The 15,538-nt window shown below is 44.0% G+C and overlaps 2 protein-coding genes across 4 annotated transcripts in view; one reads left to right on the plus strand and one right to left on the minus strand.

Moving 5' to 3' along the window:
• Erich1 (glutamate-rich 1) overlaps positions 1-15,538 on the plus strand; it is a gene marked incomplete at its 5' end in the record, with an annotated part of 52,793,804 nt that overhangs the window by 46,280,791 nt on the left and 6,497,475 nt on the right.
• Positions 6,126-15,538, minus strand: part of Kat6a (lysine acetyltransferase 6A) — an 81,367-nt gene continuing 71,954 nt past the window's right edge. For all 4 annotated transcript variants that reach the window (XM_087588441.1, XM_087588440.1, NM_001100570.4 and 1 more), the window contains 2 exon segments: positions 13,643-13,961; positions 6,126-11,432 (listed from right to left, as the gene is read on the minus strand). In XM_087588441.1, coding sequence (XP_087444567.1) covers positions 8,791-11,432; positions 13,643-13,961 — 2,961 coding nt within the window. In that variant the 3' untranslated portion in view covers positions 6,126-8,790.

The following is a 15,538-nucleotide window of genomic DNA, read 5'->3' on the forward strand; positions in this document are numbered from 1 at the left end:
CTTCTGTCTTATCATTTGATATCCCCATAACTTGGAAATTAGGTACTTGGTCTGCATTCATTATTTTACCTATTCCCCTAGAAACTTAGAACATGTATTTTTAACTTCTCAAGAGCTAAACTGAATCAGTATGATGTAGAACTACTTCAACTTCATTCATCTTCCACTAATATCTGAGATTATCATGTGTTACTCTTAAAACCTTACATTCAGTTCTCTTTCTGACACAGCTTAGGCCCATGTGCCCCGAGGGGGTGCTGTCCACAGCGGGTTAGGCTCTCCTAAGTCACAGGCACACCCACAGGCCAGTCCAATGGAGGCAACTTTTCAACTGAGACTCCTTCTTCCTTGGTGTGTCAATTTGACCACCAAGATTAGCTATCAGAGCATGTGTATATAACCATTTATTTCACACATACATTGTATTGCCATATACTGGTTTACAATTAGAAAAGTGAGGGCTGGCAAGATAGCTTAGTGAGTAACACACACACACACACACACACACACACACACACACAAAGAGAGAGAGACAGAGACAGAGACACAGAGAGACAGAGACAGACAAAGAGACAGAGACACAGAGAGACAGAGACAGACAGAGAGACAGAGACATAGACAGACAGAGAGACAGAGACAGAGACAGACACAGAGACAGGCGGAGAGAATAAATAAAATGTAATGGTAAAAATAAAAAAATTAAATTAAAAAAGTAGTAACAGTATTTTGGTTATACCAACAGATCCTAGGAGGAAAAAAAGTCAGAAGAAAATTGCTGAAATCCAGTGTTCGTTCATAATATAAACTCCCAGGAAGCTGAGAACCAGATGGGTTCTTTCACACAGCAGAGCCAGCCCTGTCCCCACCTCTTCAGTTCCACTGGGTCTAACCCAGTTATGCCACAAAAGATAAGATTCAGAGATTCTGCACAGAAGTCAACAAAAAAGTAGTGATAAAAATTAAAGATATCTTAAAGGCAAACATGGTCAATGAGTGGAAGAATCGATACTGTTACAATGCTATCAAATTGATTGTTAGGATAAATGTAAGCACAATTAAAATGTCAATAGGCTTGTTTAGCAGTCTGAAAAGCTAATTATAAAAGGATGTGTGTATGCGTGGAAAGCCTAGAAGAATCTATCACACTGAAGGAAAATAGGAGGTTCTGTTTGATGTAATATGAAGATTTATTTAAGAGCTACAGTTAAGGGGTTGGGGATTTAGCTCAGTGGTAGAGCGCTTGCCTAGGAAGCGCAAGGCCCTGGGTTCGGTCCCCAGCTCCGAAAAAAAGAACCAAAAAAAAAAAAAAAAAAAGAGCTACAGTTAAGACAAGACCCACATACAGATCAATAACAGACTAAATATTCCGGGAATTGATTAAGGTGCATATAGACATGTTTTGCAGTGAAAAATGAGTTAAGTGTTGTGAGAATTGTGTGTATTCCTGGGAAAAGTCAAACTGGACACTAGTCATACAGCATGAGCAGGATCATGTGTTAAAGATCTAACTATGCAAACCAAACAATGGTACTGTTAAAAAATGATAAATAGGGGCTGGAGAGATGACTCAGTGGTTAAGAACATTGACTGCTCTTCTTGAGGTCCTGAGTTCAAATCCCAGCAACCACATGGTGGCTCACAGCCATCTGTAATGAGATCCGATGCCCTCTTCTGGTGTGTCTGAAGATGGCAATAGTGTACTTATATACAATAAATAAATCTTTAAAAAATGATAAATATAAGATAATCTTAGAGTAGGGAAAGTCTGCCAGAGCGAGTATGGATCGTGAGTTAAGACTGGAACATTTTAGGCCAGTCAAATGGCAGCTCTCCACCAGCTGGCTTCCCTTCAGGTGATTGTCTTCCTTGCACACCAGGAGCCTCTGGTGGGCACACTCAGTGTTGTGCTCTGTGAGCTAAGCAGGTCTCTCCCACTTCTGAATTTGTGCAGCCCGGATGACTAATAATAAGATGAGGGGTGTCTCCCAGGTGTGCTGGGACCTCCAGAAGCAAACCCAGCCCTGAGAGCATTCAAAGCTAGCACTAGACACTCTCCGCTGTAGCTGTCAAGAACTTCCTTGGAGTTTGAAGCTTTTGGAGATATGCCTGCAATGTCTATGAATGTGCAGCAGGGGACCCATGTGGGAGAAAACAGAGCAGCATCATTTGTAACAAGCTAACTGGAAACTACCTAAATATTGGTTAACTTTAGAATATATACATTTTTGTGTGGTCATGTGATAAAATACTGCACAAGGAGAGCAGTGAGCTACAGAGGCATCAAGTATCTTAAATCTCTCACGAGTTGAGGGATGCCACATGCAAAATGTATATAATATTTCTATAAAGTTCAAAAACAGCACAGTAAAACTATGGTAATTGAGACTGCACAAGATCGTGAAGTCGTGCACGTGTACCTGTGTGTAGGGCAATTTCCTTTGATTGGTAGGGAAGGCTACGATGAAAATCGGGTCTTCCAGGTCAAGGTGCAGAACTACTGGACTGCTCTTGTTTGAAAACCTACTTTATTTTCACAGATAGCTTATACATGGCTATACCTGGCTTGCACTCACCTATATGTACTCTATTTGCAACTGAAAAGGCTGAGTTGAGAAAGACATGGGAGCAGGCAGTGCTGGAGAGATGGCTCACATGTTAAGAGCAAGCTGTCTGCTCCTCAAGAGGACTCAGGTTTGACTCCTAGCACCCACCCACAGGGTGGCTCACAACTATCTGTAACTCCAATTCCAGAGGATCCCACACCTTCTTCTGGCCTTCACAGGCGCTGCCTGCATGCAACATGCAGGCACATGCGCAGGGAAAACACCACACGCATAAAATAAAGGATAAAAAAATGTTAAGAGGGGCTTGGCATGGTGGCACATGCGTTTAATCCCAGCAGCCAGGACACAGGCAGGATGGTCTCTGAGAGTTCTAGGCCTACTTGGTATGCATAGAGATTTCCAGGACTGCCGGAGCTACATAGGGAGACCCTGTCTCGATCAAAACAAACCAAACGAATTTTAAAAGGACATATAGGAACAAAATCCCTCTTAATAATACTGTTTAAAATGAGTCTTCCCAATGAAGAGCCACTCCACACATTTAAGAGATGACCAAAGAAAAGTGCTTTAATTTAGGGCCTGTCCGGCTCTGACTTAGGCTTGAAGAGGAGCTGGCCTCAAATAGATTTACTAACTCATACACCTGAGGCTTATGCACTGCACATACGCGGACTCCCTTACATCTCTTTCAGGTCCTTGGTCCAGATCACACCTTAAACTTTCAAAGAGACTGCAAGTCTGGTCACTTCAGGCAGAGAGGTGATCTGTACAGCAAAGGCATCGCCAGGCTTAGTGCTGATGAAGATTAGTGCTGTTTTTGAGAGCTTGTTACATGGAGTCGGAATCATGCCTCTTCCTCGCCAGCACCAGGCTTGGCTTTTCTTTGTTAACAGATCACTGGAACAATTAGGACTCGTTTATGCACGGGGCAATGCCTTCATCTATTTAAAAAGCTCTTTGAGGCCAAACTAAATGTGAGAGGTGTTGGGTGGATGGCCTGTCTTCCAACATTAAGCAGCTGTCAATTTTTCAATGTGTATTAATAGAGATTCCGGATAAGTACACCACGCACTTCAGCTGGCTGCTGTGTACATCCTAAGAGCAGGCAGATAAGCATATCAAACTAAAGGTGGCTGACACAGAGTATAAATGCAGCACGGGGACTGTCTACTTAGCATAGCTCACGTTAGTGCTTTTTTCATTGAAATACCAAGAATGTAACTCACTCAGAATGTGTGTTCATACTGGCCACAGGGAAACGATCCACTGTGACTACTCCTGTTTTGCATCGTAAAATCTCTCAAGTGAAAGCCCATCCTACCTCTGGTCATTTCCTGTTTCGGGTATAAAATCAAGTCGACACCTTTCTGAAGTTTTATGTAGTCCGAACTCCAGTGCTCAGACTCTTTATGAAGACAGTGAGGAATTTCCATTAAGTCTCGATTTGTACCTCTGGAAAAAGAAACTACAAACCTCCATCCGTTGGTCTGTGCTGCATTATGTAACTATACCGTCTTACATAAGGCTGACCCTAAATGAAAGGCATAACAAGTGGGGTGGGTTTCCTCGAGGGATGTCTGCTTCTAACTGGGTGAGTGCGCTCATACATTCTACTCGTTTGCCAACATGAACACTCCAGTCTCCCCTTTACCAACCTGTTTCAGGAGTCCCTGAGGCCCACTGCTCTCCCAATTCAAGTCCTACATGCTCGGTTCTGCCTTGTTTTCTTTGTATGGACTATTTCTTCAAATAGTCATCACCAATGACCCACACCTTGCATATCACTAAGATTAGAAGGAATATGAAAAAAAGCAACTGATTCGACTAAACTGTACTTAGGGGTTATCTAAAATAGCTTACATTTAATGGGCTACACTGTCAGCCTCACAAAACTTTAGGTCTCAGAGAAAACAGACAATTGTCACCATGCAACAAAGGAAGTGGGAACCTACTGGGCTACTCTAATGATTGATCACGTGATGGCTCTACAGTTGGCGGGCAGGACCCTCAGCAGTATTAATTCAGTGCATTAGCACTTTCTTCCACATCTGCCATCTGGAGCACCTCTCTATAGAGACCGCTAGTAACTTGGCTATAAATAGACCCATTTAAAAACATACCTAAATGCAAGATAGAGGTGTCAAGAATGCTTATACCTTCTGGTTTCATCATCTCCTTTGCGGGAAAATCAGAATTACTTTATGGTGAATTAACTGAAAGCCAGTACTTTACAGGAGCAAAGGCAAGCAACACGTTTCGACACCCACAAAAAAGGATGCAGTGTGGTGACAGACTGCAAATCAGTGAAGGCGAGGAAGGGATCCAACCACCCGGAGATGCCAGAGGCACCCTGTGTAATTTCCACAGCATGGGGCTCAGACGCAGTGTCTCCTTCAATGCATGTGCACTTCCTTAATTGCTAACTTCATGTGCCAGGCCATGTAAATCATGATGGCCACTCAAACCCATCCCTACCTCATCCCTCTACCCCAGGAAAGACCAATTTCCTATAGTTAAGTCTCATTTTTTGGACTGTTTTATATCCAAAACCCTAAGTGATGAAGGGAAGTGCAGTGACTCCAGTGCAGTCGCACACACACACACACACACACACACACACACATACACACGGAAACACACACACACATACACACCACACACACACATACACCACACACAGAGACACAGACACACACACACACCACACACAGAGACACAGACAGACAGACAGACAGACAGACAGACACACACACACACACACACACACACAGGGGTGGTGGGGGACAAAAGAGGAAATAGTTTTAAGTCCTGAGTGTATTCTGTGGTTCCCCAGATTCTATCCACACAAAATCATGCATTCCAACATGACACAAAAGTAGATACTGTTTATGGCGACACGGGGTTGTGACGAGATGGGAGGGGTGAGGAAGGGGAGTGAGGTGAGTGTACAGTGTATGCTTGTAAGAAAGTTCACAAAGAATGCTAAAGTAGCAGGAGTGTGCTGGGGTGGAGCAGACCTGGTCCTTGAGATAAATCCACCATAAACACAGAAAGCACCTGAATTACACATCTGGCACTTTCTGAAATGAATCTTTTTAAGATAAACATCAAATCATAAATAGAAAATATTATGCAATTATAAAATAACAATTTATACAAAACTACAGTTATCCCAACGTGGTCTCCCTTTGTGTGTAAGTACATTACAACCCCTTTAGGTTTTCAAATGGATTCCTCCAGAAAATTCAAGTTACTGTATTTTCTTTGGAAAGGGGGGAAATGAAAACCCAACACCCCCTTTGATCCCAGAACTCTCAAGGCAGGAGAAGGTGGATCTGCTCAAAGCCACCCTGGTCTGCGGCAAATTCTAGGCCAGTGAGGCCTACACAGTGAGATCCTGCCTACAGACAATCACCAGCCCAGTTTGTGTTGTATTTAATCATTCACATAAATGGACACCATAATGAGTATGAAAAAGGTTAACACACAGTCTCCGTGTGGAACAAGAATCCTGGAGAGTCTGAAACATTTGAGAGAAAAATTCCACATGCAAGACAGACATCCAAAATGGCTCAACATAATTTATTTTTTTATGTTAAAATGTACAGAGTTCTTTTGAAAGTACTTGCTAGAAAGGGGGAAAAGATATTACATACAAGGAGAGGAGGGGAGGCTACCTGGCCAGGAGCGCATGACATGGAGAAATACAAAGGCGTCTAGACACCCCTCCCCTCAGCTTACAAGTCACCAGGAACAAAGTACAAAGAGGTTACAAAACAGGAAAAGCAAATATAAACAGACAGGAATAGACTTAGTTTGTACATGCGGCTTTTAGAGGCATCTGGAGCTCTATTCGCACACTCTAGAGATCTCTTTAAAGAGAATTTTTATCTTTCTTAAAATAGTTTTTAATATTCTACAACAAAGATAAAAAATCTTAAAGATGGAATGAAATGAAAAAGCTCTTATTTTAAAAGGCATCAAAGTCACTAACAAGTGAGTTTTAAATTTCTTTTTTTTAGAAGATTACCCAAGTTATCTTGCTAAAAATACATTTTTTTTAAAACAGAAGTGAAAAAATGACAGGTACCAATATTACCGTGTTGGATAATTTTCTTTTATAATATAGAAAAGAATGTATTTTTTTTCTACAATAGTTCTACAGTCACAAAGAGGCCTGCGGAAAGGGAGCTGCCTGACTGAATTTAAAAACATAACGAAACAAAGAAACCCAAACGCAACTGCAAACCAACGGAAAGTGAATTCACGGCCCTCATTTCAACAGCTTCTCCTTCTGCCTTGACCCACCCTCCACCCACACAGACCTCCCTTCCCTCCCTCCCATCCCTGCCCATCCCATCCAGGAAGCAATGACATAGCTGAAGATGTGGGAGAGGGCAGCCGGTGCACATTCTACAGAGATGACGGGGAACCGGAACAGTATATACAGAGAAACTGGGTGCTACGCAGCCTTGCACATGCTCAGAGTTGATAGCAGTACAGTGTGAAGTTCTGCTTTTCTATCTAACACACTTAATTGAGAAAGCCAATTAAGGTCTATAAAAAAGCCCAACAAACCTGTGCATTTGAAAAAATGTAATGCCTAATTAGTACTTTAAAAATGTATCTATATAAAATGTACAAATAGAGGAGAGGCTCTATGCTTACAGGTGTCTTTTAAGCACTGTGGCCTCCTTTTGGATATTTGACTGCACATACCGAGTGGTATAATAGTTTCCATCTTCTAATGATGGAAGATATAATATATATATAATTATAATTATATATATAGTTTTTTTTTCTTTTTACCTATCCCTGGAGCAAGTAGGAAGAGAACGGGCAAACTAGTGAGACAACATGTGAGCCTCCTGAAGCCCTACTGCCAGCTGTGCCCTACTATGCTGGTGGTGGGTCTCTCCTTGCTCATCCTCACAGGAGAGGGGCTAGTGCACACTGGTTCTTGGGGATGAATTCAGGATCTCAAGACAACATGACAACGAGAGGTATGCGTCATTTATGCAGCTACGGAAGTCACACCATCGTCTCCCTTGGGACTCCTTCTGCACCAGGTGTTTTCTAAGTCGCTGGTACTACAGTCATTCATGGAAACTATGGGTAAGATACGACAGGCAAATCACAGGGGCTCGCTCTGAGGTTACCAGCGTCAATGGTGCAAGCACAAGACCCTTAGTCCACATTTCCAAGTACATACTAAAGAGGTGAGTGGAGTGTGTGTGTTATGGCTGATTCACCAGGTGGTAAAAACCAAGAGGTTCATGTCGTCCCCTTTCTGATTGTTAGCTGACCATCTGTGTCCTCCAAAGGCTGGAGGAGGATTGCAAACAGCTTTCCTCTGAGATTCTGCTGTTAAGTGAGACTTACAGTATTTTTGTGTCTCTGAGTGCTGAGTGGGATTAAAAAAAAAAAAAAACAAGAATTATATTACACTTGATTAAGAAAAAACAATTTTAATGAAGTCTACCTAGAAACATTCTTGGGGAAAGGTTTCCAGAGGGTGTGTGTGTGTGTGTGTGTGTGTGTGTGTGTGTGTGTGTGTGTGTGTGTGTGTGTGTGTGTGTGTGTAGGGAGGAGGGGAGGGAATTTTACAAGGAGAAGCTTTGCCTGCTTCACTTTATTAATAATAATAACAACAACATTAAGTTTAAGGAGCTTGGGTTGTTCTCCATGTTCCCATCCCAGTTCCCCTAAGTGCCTCCTGCTGGAATGAAGTGGGAAATGAAGGGAGGGAGGGTTTGGAGGAAAAGGGTCTGGTTGACTCTTGAGATGTATATATAACATTTAAAAATGACAAAACTGGGAGCTGCAGACAGTGAGGGGAAACATACATAAAATAAAAATAAATTCACGTTTACATCAATTCTGTCCATGTGGTATATAAAGAAAGTAAGGCTCCTTTTAATTATGAAAAGATTTTGTGCATGTTTCCCCTACCCAAATCCATCTTTAGATGAGTTCTACTGTAAAATGTTCAAGATTGTGAAGAAAACAAAAACCGAAAACAAAATCGAACCCCCAAAAAGAGATCAGGTTTTCTAAAAACAAAACAAAAACAGTAATAATAATAATAATAAACCAAAGAAAAACTGCTCTAAGTCTACAGTAATATTTTAACTGGAAAAAAGGTCCATTTGTTTCTCTGGTTTGTCAGTATAAAAAGTTCCTTTATTTATATATATTTAAGCTTTTAACTGCAAGTTCACCTCGCTCATCTTCTCATGTAAGGTCCATTAAGTGACTGCTTGGGGACGCCGGCAGCATTCATGTAGCTGTGATGGGAGGGGCCAGTGTACATCATGTTTCCATGAGGGTTTGGCTGCATAGGCTGCTGGGTATAGGCCTGGCTCCCCATCATTCCCATCTGCATCTGCATAGGATACTGTGCTGTCTGGTTCATGTAGGCAGGGTTACTATGGTAACTGCTGTTCATCATGGGCTGTGTCATTCGATAGCTGTTCATGGCATTCAAGGTGTTCATATTCATGGAATTGACATTATAGGCTGGAGTGGGCATTAAGTTAACCCCCATGTTCATGCCACGCTGAACGGCCAGTGCACGAGGGCCAGCCTGCATGGCAACTGCTGGGGGGCTGCGGCCATAGAGCTGCTGTTGGTGTGCAGTTGCAGAGGGTAAAGGTGCAGACTTGGAACGGATAGAAATGTGCCCCTTGACTGGCATCTGCCCCTGCAACCTCTGCGTGTGAGGGATCCCAATGTTGGTGGCAGACATGTTGCACTGCAGCAGAGGTGACGTGAGGTTCATAGTAGTAGGTGCCAAGTTTGGGGGTGGCGTCATGGTGGCTTGTGCTTGAGGGGTCCCGGCTAAGGGATGAGATGGAGCTAGCTGAGCCAGTCCCGTATTAGACAGAGAAACACTGGTTGCATAGGAAGTCACGGCCGGAGAATGACTGTAAGGCATGGCATGAGGGTCCATAATGGTGTTAGTCAGCTGCTGCAACTTGGCGAGACTGAAGGTGGCTGACGGTTGAGAGTAGCTGCCAGCGCCAAAATCCCCTGGAATCCTCTCGTAGATGCTGATGTTCCCAGTACCCCCGGACTCTGGTATCTCCATTATCATTGGCGCGGCAGTGAAGCTGTTGTTCATGCTACACTGCGACAGAGGGGGCTGCTGCTGGGGTGGAGGTGGGGGCTGGGGCTGCTGCTGCGGTGGAGGGGGCGGCTGCTGCTGCGGCTGTGGTGGGGGAGGCTGTGGGGCTGCCTGCTGCTGCGGCTGCGGCTGCGGCTGCTGTGGTGGCGGCGGGGGTGGTGGTGGTGGCGGCGGCTGCTGGTTACTGGGAGGCCTTTCCACCACACAGGTCTGAGGCGACTTGATGTTGCAGTTGGTAGCTGGTTGGACGCTGTTTTGCTGCAGCATGCTACAGCTGTTGCCCATGCTTGCCATTTGCTGAGTGACAACACAACTGTTCTGGGTGAGGCTGCTTGAAGATGACAGGCCACCGTAGGAGCAGCTGCTCTGAGAGGAGTTATTCCCACAAATACTGCTGCCCATGGTAGAGTCATAGCTGCTTGGGTTCTCATAGTTCTCTGTGGTGCTCTCGATGCTGCCCAGGTCACTGAAGCCACTGTCTACCACCTGCTGAGAGTGGTCTGATACGGAAGGCACATCCATCATGGGGCTGGTCTCCATGTTCTGCATAGAGGGTGCGGACAGGGATCCTTGCTCTGGGCTGATCTGTGTGTAGCCACTCTCCAGGGCAGGCATGCTGGGGCTGCTGACGGAGCGGACTGACTGGCTAGGATGAGACGGAATGGAGGATATTGGGCTATTATGCTCTGAGGCATGGCAGTCTTCAACCATTGACATCTGAGGGTCCTCGTCAGTGTGGGTGTAACTCTGTAGAGTCTGGCAAGCCGCAAGAGTTTCCTCACAGTCCTGGTAGGCTCCTTCATGCTCACTGCTTTCTTCTTGAGTCAAAGACTGCACTGCCTGTACAGTTTCCAGATCCAGTTCACTGTGTGGGATCTCTTCCTCCTCTTTTAGCTCAATTAATTCTTCCTTAGTGTTTGAGTCCTCCTCATGGTCCTCCTCAGAGCCTGGCATGGTCTCTGATCCCACAGAAGCCTCATGGGAAGGCTGTTCCTCTTCAGAATCCGCTTCAGTTTCATCTTTATCCTTCGCGTTCTCCCTGCTGTCCTGTATGCTTGCATCTAAAAAAGACTCCTGGGTGCCGGGCTCCTCTGTGCCGTCTTCTCTAGCCGGCTGCCCCTCTGGCTCTTTTGTCTTCAGTGAATCCAGGTGGCCGTCGTCCTCATCGTCAGCATCATGGTCTTCATTCTGGTTTGCCTCTGCAGTCACCTCGTCCTCTTCCTCTTGCTCCTGTTCTTCCAGCTCTTGAGGCTCTTCCTCTGATTGCCTCGGATCGTCCAACGGCTTCTCCTCTTCCTCTTCTGCCTCAGGTTCTTTCGGGTCTGCATCAGGGCTATTGCTGCTGTCCAATGGGGACATGGCTCTAATGTCACTGCTGGCTGCATCCTCTTCCTCCTCAGCCTCTTCGTCTGCTTCTGTATGCATTTCCTCCTTCCTTTCTTCCACCAGGCCCTCCTTCACCTCAACAAGTTCTTCACTCTCTTGAGTTCTGGGTTTACGTCCTGGTTTAATGGGGACTATGGGCTCAACTATGCATTCCTGTGTAGAAACAGCTATGATGTCCTGATTCAATTTAAATCCTGGTTTCCGCCCAGGCCTTTTCTTCCAGTGGATAGGTTTTCGGCTCTTGCCTTTGGGCCATCCCTTTTTCTTTTTCATAGGTGTAGAGGTATCTGGCTCAAGTGAAGCACTGTTCACATCACATTTTCTCAAGAGAGATACTGGCTTTAGGACAGGAGTGTCTGTACAGAAAAGAGATAGTAAGATAGGTTACAAGACCTAGTATTTCTTTGAAACCAACATGTACAGTAGACGAATCTAAGAAATAAAACTAATTCATTAACGTTAAGTGACACAATGGACAGAAGAGCAATGAAATAATCCCGGGCAACCTGATCCTACCACCTCCTAGTTAAAGGTGGCTGAGATCAGCTCTAGGAAGATGCAAATAGTGAGTAGCAGGTGTGTCATTTCTACGTTACATCAGCTGCTTCTGTCTGCTTTTCTGTTACCTCTTTGGTTTGTTTTAGTTTCCACAAAATCATTACTTGAAGTGGGATCATAAGGCAATTCCTGTAGACCACAATTGAGCCATCCCTGTGAATAACGATTAGTCACTGTGTTTATATGGGAACGACTGCAAACACGCACTGACATGTAGTCCCAAACAAATGAGAAAAGGTCAGCGGGCCAGTCATGTTTAGAAGAAATAAATTCAACAGTGGCATTACTTTTTCTAAATTGTGGCAAAACATAAAATTTAATCATTTTAAAGTAGAGTTCAGTGGCATTAAATATATTCTCAATTACTATTAATTTTAGAAGGCTATGAACATTAAGGAAGGGAGAATTAAGTGGTTTATCTGGTATGAGTAAAAACTGCCATGGTCATAGGAGTTCACAGGTGGGATACCACTGAATCACCTACAGTGAGTCTGAATTTCCTACACATGCAGCAATCATCATCTGTTATAATAAAGCAAGGACTTTAACGATCGCTACATTAAACACACAACATACAGTAAGACTGACAGCAAGGAAACGGCACAAGGTATGGTGTGAATTAGCACCTAAGAGACTACAGCAAGTGAGTCACAAACTTGAGTCCAGCATGTGTTTCACATTGTAACTGTGCCATGCGCACTTACAATTCTTTAGTCTTCCACTGCCATGTGCATATTCACACTCGTGTACATGCACATACATATATATTCTCTCACACACAAGTATACATACACATAAATTCACACATACTCACATGCACACACATGTACACATACACATGCATGGACACACACAGGCACATATACACACCATAAAGATTTCATTTTTGGTTGGGGATTTAGCTCAGTGGTAGAGCGCTTGCCTGGCAAGCACAAGGCCCTGGGTTCGGTCCCCAGCTCCGAAAAAAAAGAAAAAAGAAAAGAGAAAAAGAAAAAAAAAAAGATTTCATTTTTGATTCTAGGGCCTGAACTCGGGGCCCATCACCATCAAGCTCCATGTGCTGTGAGAAAACTCCAAGTTCTATCTACTAGGTTTGAAGCCAAGACTTTAAGGTAATAAAATAGAAAGCTCTAATAACAAGGCAAAGAGAAAACAAAATTAAAAGTACATGCAACACTGAGCAACAAGATTTCTTCAACATCGCCTGTGAAAATGCAGGGCTGGCTGAGGCACTCAGGGCAAACACAATGGAGTATAGACAACACAGCGCCTCACCAAACCTATCTTCTCCTATCTCGGCTCACATGAGCCTCGGTCTCCTGCCGTACATCTGAATGTGATGTAAAGAGAGGTCTACTTTAAAAGTCAATGACTGGACGTTAGCCATGCCATCTACCTTAGCTGACTTTGTCATCAGTGCCACTTACTGGTTACTGGGTTGTGTACACCTATAACCCCAGAACCAAACAGGCTGAGGCAGGCCAGACCTCTGTAAAGTGAGCCTTAAGTAACAAAACAAGATAAACACAAACATCAAAAGGGACCCGATTACTGACTGAGTGGGCTACGTCAGCGGCATGATTGAGAAAGGCCCTGAACGGAACACAGACGTTCCCACAGGCGTTCAGATGGCCACTCCTCATGACTCAGTGAGCAGAGCTGGCTGAGCACCAATCTCAAGCACCCAGTGTGCAGCCATGAGCAGAGCAGACTGACATCAGTTACCCCAACATCCTTCAACTGAGGACTCAGATGAAACTTAGAGGTAAAAAGGAAAAATTTCCAATAATTAAGATTTCCTGAAAAAGCATGAACAGATCAGGTTAAAGAAGAAACTTTAAATGCAAAAATAAATATGGCTATACTCCATGCAATTTGCAGAGGTTGCCAGCCCTCGCCCGTCCCGTCTTAGTCGTGTTCATTTCCAAGCCTTTGTGGAAGGGTTTGTAGCTACTGTATTTTCAAAGGCAGGCAGAAACCCCTACAGCAAACAGCCCTGCGAACATACCATCTGCATCGTCTGACTCCTCCTCTTCTTCCTCCTCATCTTTAGACGCCGTCCTCTTGGAGGAAGCCTGACACCTAAGGATGTCCTGTGAGGACAAGCAATGAAAGTACCCTCTGGGGAAGAGCTCATTTTCATCCTCCTCCTCCTCCTCCTCCTCAATCTCGAATGTAGGTTCCAGTCTTGGCATTGGTCTCTCAGAGTCAGAGTCTTCAAAAGGCTCATCTAACACCTCAGTGGTCTCAGAGATCGTTTCTGTGACGACACTGCTATTGTGGTGTTTCCGCTTGCGGACTCTCCTTCTTCGGTGAAGAATTGGTTTCTATTTAGTAAAGAAAGCAAATATTTTATTTATAGTAATTAATTTTTACTTTCCTGCTATGACATAAACTTTAAAACTTTGCAGAATTGGCATATTTAAAATGGAGATGCAATCTGCCAAAAGAAATCTTGGTAAAGACAGAGATTAAGAACACAGAGCTGTAGGTCAGTAAGATGGCTCCACGGGTAAAGCTTGCTGTGCACACTGGGTAACCTGACAACCCCCACGTAGACGTGAGGGAACTAAATCCTTAGGACTGCCCTCTGACCTCTACACACCTACCAAGCACAAGCTCACCAACACCTGTACACGCACATGTGCTCCTACACACACGGGAAGGAAAGGGACAACACAACCTCACAGATGTCCGTGCTCAGTCCAGCTTTATGATAGGAAAAGCAGATGCTGTTACTCATCTTCTCAGTTCAGCTACATTGTACACTTTAAAGAGCCACCTGCCTCAATGCTGTTCAACAGCAAAAGGAACAGAAACATTACATCTTATCCATCACCATGCACTGAGATCAATAAATCCACACGCCATTTGGGGAAACAGTTACAGCAGAGAACAGAAGTGCAGAGCTGAGATGCAATCACTTGACACAGAAGAACAGCAGCAGCAGCGCTGTCTGGAACTTGGCGCACTCAGCACAGGAGGCCGACCTAATAGCTTACACGACCCAGTGATGTCACCCAGTCACAGAGGCAACAGCCCAGGAACGATGACTGAATCACATCCTTGTACAGAGGCTACAAAGGTCATACATCTAGGCACAGCTCTAAAATAATCCCAAGTTTCTCTTAAGTAAATTTCAAGAATGTCTAAGAACTTTGCAGACAACTTCACTGGCTGTTAACAATATTTGTGTGTGTGTGTGTGTGTGTGTGTGTGTGTGTGTGTGTGTGTGTGTGTGTTTGTTTTGTTTTGTTTTTTACAAATTTTCTTATTTATTTATAATTACTTTTTAAAATTTAAATATGTGTTTTATATATATGGGTACTTTGCGTGTACATCTGCAAGCTAGAAAGTGGAATCAGACAGTTGTGAGCTGCCGTGTGGATGCTGGGGATGGTTTTCAGGGCCTTCGGAAAAGCAGTGAGTACCCTTAACCACTGAGCCGTCTCTCTAGCACCCAATACTCCTGTTTTATACACAAGAAACTTGCATATTTGTTTTACCACATAAATTGGAAAAATAAACCCTAGAATGGCAAAGTACATTCTTTATCATCATGTAATCAACAGGAGAGTTAATCTGTTTAGTTTTTCTCTACTTCAAAATCTACTGAGAATTTTCAAGTTAGATTAGAAATAGCACTGCTCCTTAGAGAAGGGCTGATTCTGCAGCAGAGGCAAGAAACAGCCAAGAGAAATGCGTAAGATCTTGTAGTACCGGAAAGCAGGGAAACAAAAGAAACTCCCCATGGCAATGACACTGTGACTATAAGCAGGGGCAACACTAAGAAACCTCCAATTGGGCAGAGCTGGGCAGGAAGAGCTAAGCCACAAGTTTAAAACAGTGTTACAAACTCAAGCACCAGGTCCCTACTGAGGGAGAAGGCAGAAGGAACACATCA

Source organism: Rattus norvegicus, chromosome 16 (genome assembly GCF_021556685.1).
Source record: "Rattus norvegicus strain SHRSP/BbbUtx chromosome 16, alternate assembly SHRSP_T2T, whole genome shotgun sequence".
NCBI lineage: Eukaryota > Metazoa > Chordata > Mammalia > Rodentia > Muridae > Rattus > Rattus norvegicus.